The sequence below is a fragment of the Vulpes vulpes genome, chromosome 3, assembly GCF_048418805.1.
Source record: "Vulpes vulpes isolate BD-2025 chromosome 3, VulVul3, whole genome shotgun sequence".
Taxonomy (NCBI): domain Eukaryota; kingdom Metazoa; phylum Chordata; class Mammalia; order Carnivora; family Canidae; genus Vulpes; species Vulpes vulpes.
The window spans coordinates 29,794,174-29,800,882 of record NC_132782.1 but is presented as its reverse complement, the minus strand read 5'-3'; the positions used below and the strand labels follow the sequence as shown (position 1 = coordinate 29,800,882).

General features: G+C 42.9%; 1 protein-coding gene across 1 annotated transcript in view; it reads right to left on the bottom strand.

Annotated features, from left to right (window-relative positions):
• Nucleotides 1-454: 454 nt before the first annotated feature.
• Nucleotides 455-6,709, bottom strand: part of FAM171B (family with sequence similarity 171 member B) — a 62,020-nt gene continuing 55,765 nt past the window's right edge. The window contains exons 7-8 of the mRNA XM_072752127.1: nucleotides 5,474-5,597; nucleotides 455-5,222 (exon numbers count right to left, since the gene is read on the bottom strand). Coding sequence (XP_072608228.1) covers nucleotides 3,878-5,222; nucleotides 5,474-5,597 — 1,469 coding nt within the window. The 3' untranslated portion in view covers nucleotides 455-3,877. The remainder of the gene's footprint in view (nucleotides 5,223-5,473; nucleotides 5,598-6,709) is intronic.

The following is a 6,709-nucleotide window of genomic DNA, read 5'->3' as shown; positions in this document are numbered from 1 at the left end:
TATCTTAACAAGTCTTTTCATTGAATGGAAAAATAATTTGTCTATACTCAGCTTTTAACAGTAAAATCGTGAACTTTGGAGAATATGAAATACAAAGAGAAATCAAGTTTATTATATAAACAAAGGGTACGCAAATAATATTTATTTTGCCACCGGGAGTGTAATAATGGAAAAAGTAATCATTGATTATTAGATTAAATGACAGTTTAGGCAGGAATTTTTTGTAGTTTACCCAAAATTAAAGAATATATTAAGGGGATGCCTGGGCGGTGGAGTTGGTTGAATGTCCGACTCTTCGTTTCCACTTGAGTTGTGTTCTCAGGGTCATGGAATCAAGACCGGAATCAGGCTCCATGCTCAGCATGGGGTCTGCTTGGGATTGTCTCGCCCTCTCTCTATGCCCCTCCCTCCCCTCTAAAATAAGTAAAAAAAAAAAAAAAAAGCATCAAGGACATTTTTAGATTTATTATCTTTAATGAACTATGTTTAACATTTTACAAATCTTCAGATTGTTACAGTTTTCAGCAGTAAATATAGTAATAATGGCAATAAATACAGTGAAATGTGAGATTCCTCTGTTGAAATACAAAAGATAGAAATACTTAAAAACAAGAGGGCAATACGTCAACTTAGGGTCTGAGATGGAAATCAGCATGGTCAAATTCTTTACGGTGCCAATACATGGGTGAACGCAGGACTCATTCCCTACAAGTGAATACAAACTTTGAGCTTCACCTTTGTGGGAAGTTTTGAGGGACAGTGTTTGACCCACGGATTCCTAAAACTCCGTATGTATTGATATCAGAGGATCCAAACACAGAAAGTGATCTGAAAATGATTGCCAAAGCAAAGAAGTGCTTTTATTCCTCAACATTTGTGACCTTCGTGGTATACTGCATATTATAAAAGGGCGTAAACCCTATACAACTGCATAAATGCCATAAAAATTGATTTTATAAAGTCTCACGATCATAATATGTATTCAAAAATACATATAGCTGTGCTTTAGTAAACGAATCCATCAGTTAATTGAGGGATAATTTTGCTTTTAAGATATATCCAAAGTATATACAAAGGATCCACAAATGTTAACAATTTGTGATCAAAATTCCCAAGAGTTACATTTGCAAAAAAACTGTTGGTTTTCCATTTAAAAATTTAAGAAAGTTGTGAATACCGTAGGCTTATTATTACTTGGGTTAAGAAAAAGTAGATGGCTTCAGCTTTTTAACAGGAAATTTGTGAACTACTCACAAACGAGAAGTTACACATTTTTGATCATTAGAAAAGGTAAATTGCCGATACTTCCCCATTGAGAACAGAATGTGCAGCGTATAAAAGAAAGTAAGATTTTATCCTGAAACCAAAAAAATCTCTAGCAAAGACCCTGGGGATACATCTTCTCGTTTCCTTTATAGGAGAATGAGTACGTGGCATAGTTGAACGGTGTACCCTTCTATCGTGTGTATTCCATTACCGAGCTAAAAGGTGGAACAGTTTTATTTAAAGGTGGGGAAAATATAAACTTAATATATCGAAGTACAACATTTTACTCTATAGTTTCTAGCTTCATTCCACCATAATTCATCAATATAAACTGGATCCAAAAAAAAAAAAACCCACAAGCGTTACCTGCATGCAGAATTCATTGTTCCAACATGAAACGCGAGGTCCGTATTTTTTAATGAACAAAAACTGCACATCCGCTTAATTTGGCCAACAGAAAGAAAACGCACATTAAAGAAAGATGCTATCATATCCTTCCGATAAAGCAAGTCTGTATCAAAGGCACTTCAGCAGAGCACTAACTCCGTAACCTTTTCCAAGTCACCGTCGTGTATGCCACTTTTAATGCCTCTTTCTGTGGACAAATAAGAAACCTCCTCCTCAAAAAACTAAACCTAGGTATTACCCCAAATATTTCTCTCTTCTATGGATTGGGTAAAATATGGCAAACTTTTACCTAGGTTTTTAGGTTCTTTGGGTTAATACAGAAAGGAGTATGATCTGACAGGTTTGGTGTTATTATAGGAAAAACTGAAGTAATTCTAGGAAAAAACTGGCTGAAGTCTACTATCCTGGGGGGGAAAAAAAGCTGTTGTCTTTCATGGACTATCCAGGTGAAATTTCACTAATGCTAATAGGACCGACGTTTTCTCTCAGCTTGTTGATGCGCCTTGGTTGTCTATGTTGAACGAACACGGGTTCCCAGGTTGAATAGAAGAAGATGAGAAAGAAAGTCATTTAGTTTTACTTTTCCCCCCAAAGGAAAGGGGAAGCTGCTTCAGATTTTTGCCTTCATGGACATTTTAAGAAAAATGGGATGAGTTGATTTTAATTAACAAAGAGCCTTATTTTTAGGACATATGAATGATGACTCAGAGTTGAAGACAATTATAATTAAAAACAGCTGTTGAGTGTGTTCATTCTGAATCCTTTGCTATGATGAAAAGGACATGAATACATTACTTCTAAAACTAGAAAGAAATTTGCAAATGCTAAAAGTGATTTTAAAAAGACTTTTTTTAAAAGATTTTATTCATTTATTCATGAGAGATGCAGGGCGGGAGAGAGACAGAGAGGCAGAGACACAGGCAGAGGGAGAAGCAGGCTCCATGCACCGGGAGCCCGACGCGGGACTCGATCCCGGGACTCCAGGATCACTCCCTGGGCCGAAGGCAGATGCTCAACCGCTGAGCCACCTGGGCGTCCCTAAAAAAGACTTTTACTTCTCCATTAAATTGAAACATTTTCTAAAACATCTTTTAAGAATGTCAAGAGAAAAACATCTGGATACATACCAAATATTCTGAAGGTGTTTCTGAGTCTCAGGGAAATAGAATTTCTTTTCCTGCTTGTCGACATTAAAAAAAAATAATAAATGTTTATTTCCTTTAGTTTCACATATTTTGTTAATGAACCGAAAGGTCTTAATGAACACAAAAGTATTAATTTTTTAAATGAAGTTTAAAAGTCTTTAAACAAATGAACTGGGGGTGGGGGGAGGAATAGAAAAAACTATCTTAAAGCTAATTTTAGCCCTACACGTACCAGTGACTGTTAAATTCAAAATTCAAGATACGGTGTTTGATTGTTTTTTTGTTTTTTTGTTTTTTTCAGATTGATAAAAGTTTTCCTTGACGGCTAAGCTCATTTCACTATAGAAGCAGGGAAAAATAGAAAATTCAGGATGACTTATAAGTAACAAGTTAACCCCTTATCATTTATTCTGTGAAGTCACATCCCAAACAACCAAAGAGCTGGTTCTGAGAACCTCTCTGACAACCTCTCTGACAACCGAGTTGCTTCTTGCCCATCTTGCAGGAGTTAAGATTCGTCTGGGGGGTGACACACATGCTGCTCACACAAAGAAGGGAATCGTGGTTGGCCTTTACATTCTAGGGCAACGTCAGTTCAAAACACGTGTGGTTACTTCCACCTGCAGGCAGAGGAGCACGCGGGGCAGCGTTTCACGGCGACGCTGCCCGGAGCGCAGCTGCGGTCCCGAAGGGTCCGCGGGGGCATCATCGAGGCAGAGGCCGCCTTGGGAGTACACACTTCACGGTTATTCTTAAGAGAGGGCTACGTTGGCTACGTAAGCAACATCTTCAGAGAACTAACGTCTTGAAACTATTTTACATTTTGAACTCCTGGATCCTTCCAATTCACCCCGCAAAAATAAACGAACAGGCCAGAAAAGCATCCCTTGGTATCTTCGTCTGTCATCAGTGAACTGCCGGTTTACTATTTACTCCCCTTGAGACGTGTCCGGGGCCCACGGGATGGCTCGGCCTCCACGTCCTCGGAGGCTCACCCAGCAACGTGCAGGAAGCGAGACCAAGCGAGGCGGCAGGGACACGGCCACCCTCGCGACGGGCTAATTTATGGGAATCAGCGGGCGTTCCTCTCGCCTCTTCCAGATATTAGTCTTGCTGTCTCTTTTGGCTAGTGCCGCTCTGCCCCTTCTTCTGGTGGGGGATATACTGGCCTCAAGGTCTTCGACGGTGCTTCTCCTTCCCGGAGACTCCTCGCCGGGGTGTTCCAGGATGGCTCCGCTCCCTGCATCCAGCAGGTGCCTTAACGCTGGGTCCTCGGGGGAACACACGGTCGTCCCACTCTCACTACTGCTCAGGTCTAAATCTTCTAAGTAAAGGATCTTAGGCTGATGCACGCTCTTGATGAAAGTCTTCTCCCTCTCGAGCTTTCTGCTTGAGTGGTGCTCATTCATGTCCACCCCAGAGTCCAAACTCGTGTCGTTGCTCTGGGCTCTCTTGCCCTTTTTCAGGTCTATAAAGGAATGTCTCACTTGTGCGACCGGTTTTCCATCGAGAGACACAAACCACGCTCTGGGATGCGGGGACGGCTTCCCCCTGGACAGCTCCAGGAGGGTCTGCTCCGAGATCCCCTGCAGCTCTGATGAGAAGGGAGTCATCACGACAGCCTCGTTCAGCGTTCCGGGGACAGAGACAGACTCGAGTAAGCTGCTGGAATACCGGCTCCAATCGGAAGTCTGGGACGGCAAGCTCTGCTGCCCTTCCAGGGGGATGTTCTCTTCCCTGGCGTCCGGGGGCTGTGCATGAGAATGCACCGGCATTTTGGGTAACGTCTGTGTGAAACTCTCCCTACTGACCGGTTCCATCAACTGGCCATAGACCAGCTGTCCCTTTCGTGGCAAAGTGGCCGACTTGGCCGTAGGTAACTGCTCGGGGGTGGCGAAAAGGTCCGACGTTTGAAGGATGGCAATGGGCTGGCTGTAGATGTGCATAAGCTGTTCGGGGATGTGGGAATGTCCATATCCCTCTTCCGTACCTGTGAGATACCGCTTCTCCTCTTGAGCCTCACCTAGAGACGAAGCCAGATGGCTCTTAACAGGTCTCGGCTGTTTGCACCCCACGCTGGGCTCCAAAGACTGTGCTGGGCTCCTCGAGTAACTGTTTGGATTGGCGGAGAGAAATGAAACATCCTCGTTGTAGATCTTAAAATTGTCCCGAGTCTTTACCATGGAAACTCTGTCTTCCGCTTCTGCCTTCGATGGCTCCTTTTTCTGAGGGCTATAGGAGGAGTTTTTGGCATTAAATAACTGCGACTTGTCCTCGGCTTTTAACGCGACTTTGACCGAACTGATGTGATTTATGTGTGTTGTTGAAGTTGTCTGGTCTCTCTTGAGTACTTCGAGCTTAGTGATATTTCTTTCTCTTTTCTGCGGAGTAGCACACTTATCCCTAGAGTAGAAGAGGTGGCAAAAAGTGTTTAAAACTTATTATCTAGAAGATTCTTTTTTTTTTTTTAAGAATCTCAAGATACGTGTGTATATAGGCAATGCCACCGTGGAGTCTATCCACTTTTATTTCAATCTACATATTGAAAAGATCCGAGTACTGACTTTCATAGACCTTGTGATTCCCAGAACACACAGACATGATGCTGTAATTGCATAGTTTTCTGTGTTTATACATATTAGTATTTTTCTTACCTGCAATAACAAAGAAGTACAGCAAAGAATCCAATGACAATGACGATTGTTCCTCCTAATATGGCTGTGAGAAACACCGTGTGGTAGGCAGTTATGTCCCTTGAGTCTCCATTTATACCTGAACCTAAATGGTTCAATATAAACAAATGGAGAAAATACATTATTTTAGATCAAATTTTCAACCAGGTCCTATTCTGGGAAAGGCGTACGTGTACGCAGTTGTGTTTGGTGGTTCCCATCCCAATGGCGGGCTTCCCTGTGGGTGGAACGTCTGTTCCCTACATTTTGGGCTTCATCAGTTGACTTGTGTTCAATGAAATGTGAGCACCTTAACCGAGCCTGCATGACACGGCCCTGCCATCTTGCTGAGATCCTCTTATTATGGACACTGTATCCCAAAGTGCTGCTCTTCCTTCAGCCTATACGTTCTGGAAGGAGAACAAATGATGCACAAAACCAGGCCAAGCCCAACAGTCTTGACATTGGCTTCCAGGCCAGACAGTGAGGGAATTTGCTTCAAGAGGCAGCAAAACTGACCCAAGTTGTACGGTAGCAAAATATCTGGCGGAATAAAGTAGGAGAAAATATTTCTGTGCAAAGAGGTTTTAGAATAGAATGTTAGTAGGGAGGGTCGATTCATTAGCTATGTGCAATTCATTATTTTTTTTAAAGATTTTATTTATTTATTCATGAGAGACACAGAGAGAGAGAGATTGAGAGAGAGACAGAGAGAGGGGCAGAGACACAAGCTGAGGGAGAAGCAGGCCCCATGCAGGGAGCCGGACGTGGGACTCAATCCTGGGTCTCCAAGGTCACGCCCTGGGCTGAAGGCAGGAGCTAAACCCTGGGCTACCCAGCCATCCCAGCTATATGCAATTTAAAAATAAGTTATTTTTAAAGATTTTATTTGAGAGAGAGACAGACAGACAGAGAGAGAGCGCAAAAGGGAGAGGGAGAAGCAGACTCCCCGCTGAGCAAAAAGTCTGACCTGGGGCTCGATCCCAGGACCCCAAGATCATGCCCGGAGCTGAAAGCAGACACTTAACCAACCGAGCCATCCGGGAGCCCCTAAAGAGATGTTTAAAGATACATTCAAAACAATTTGCCAAGGTAAGTAGGTAAGAAAGAAAGAATCCAAATGTGGGGGACTTGAAGGATTCGGGGTTGGCTCTTCCTTCAGCCTGGCCTGCAGATGGAGAAGATGCCACATGGAGGCACAAAGGACCGTCTACCTTC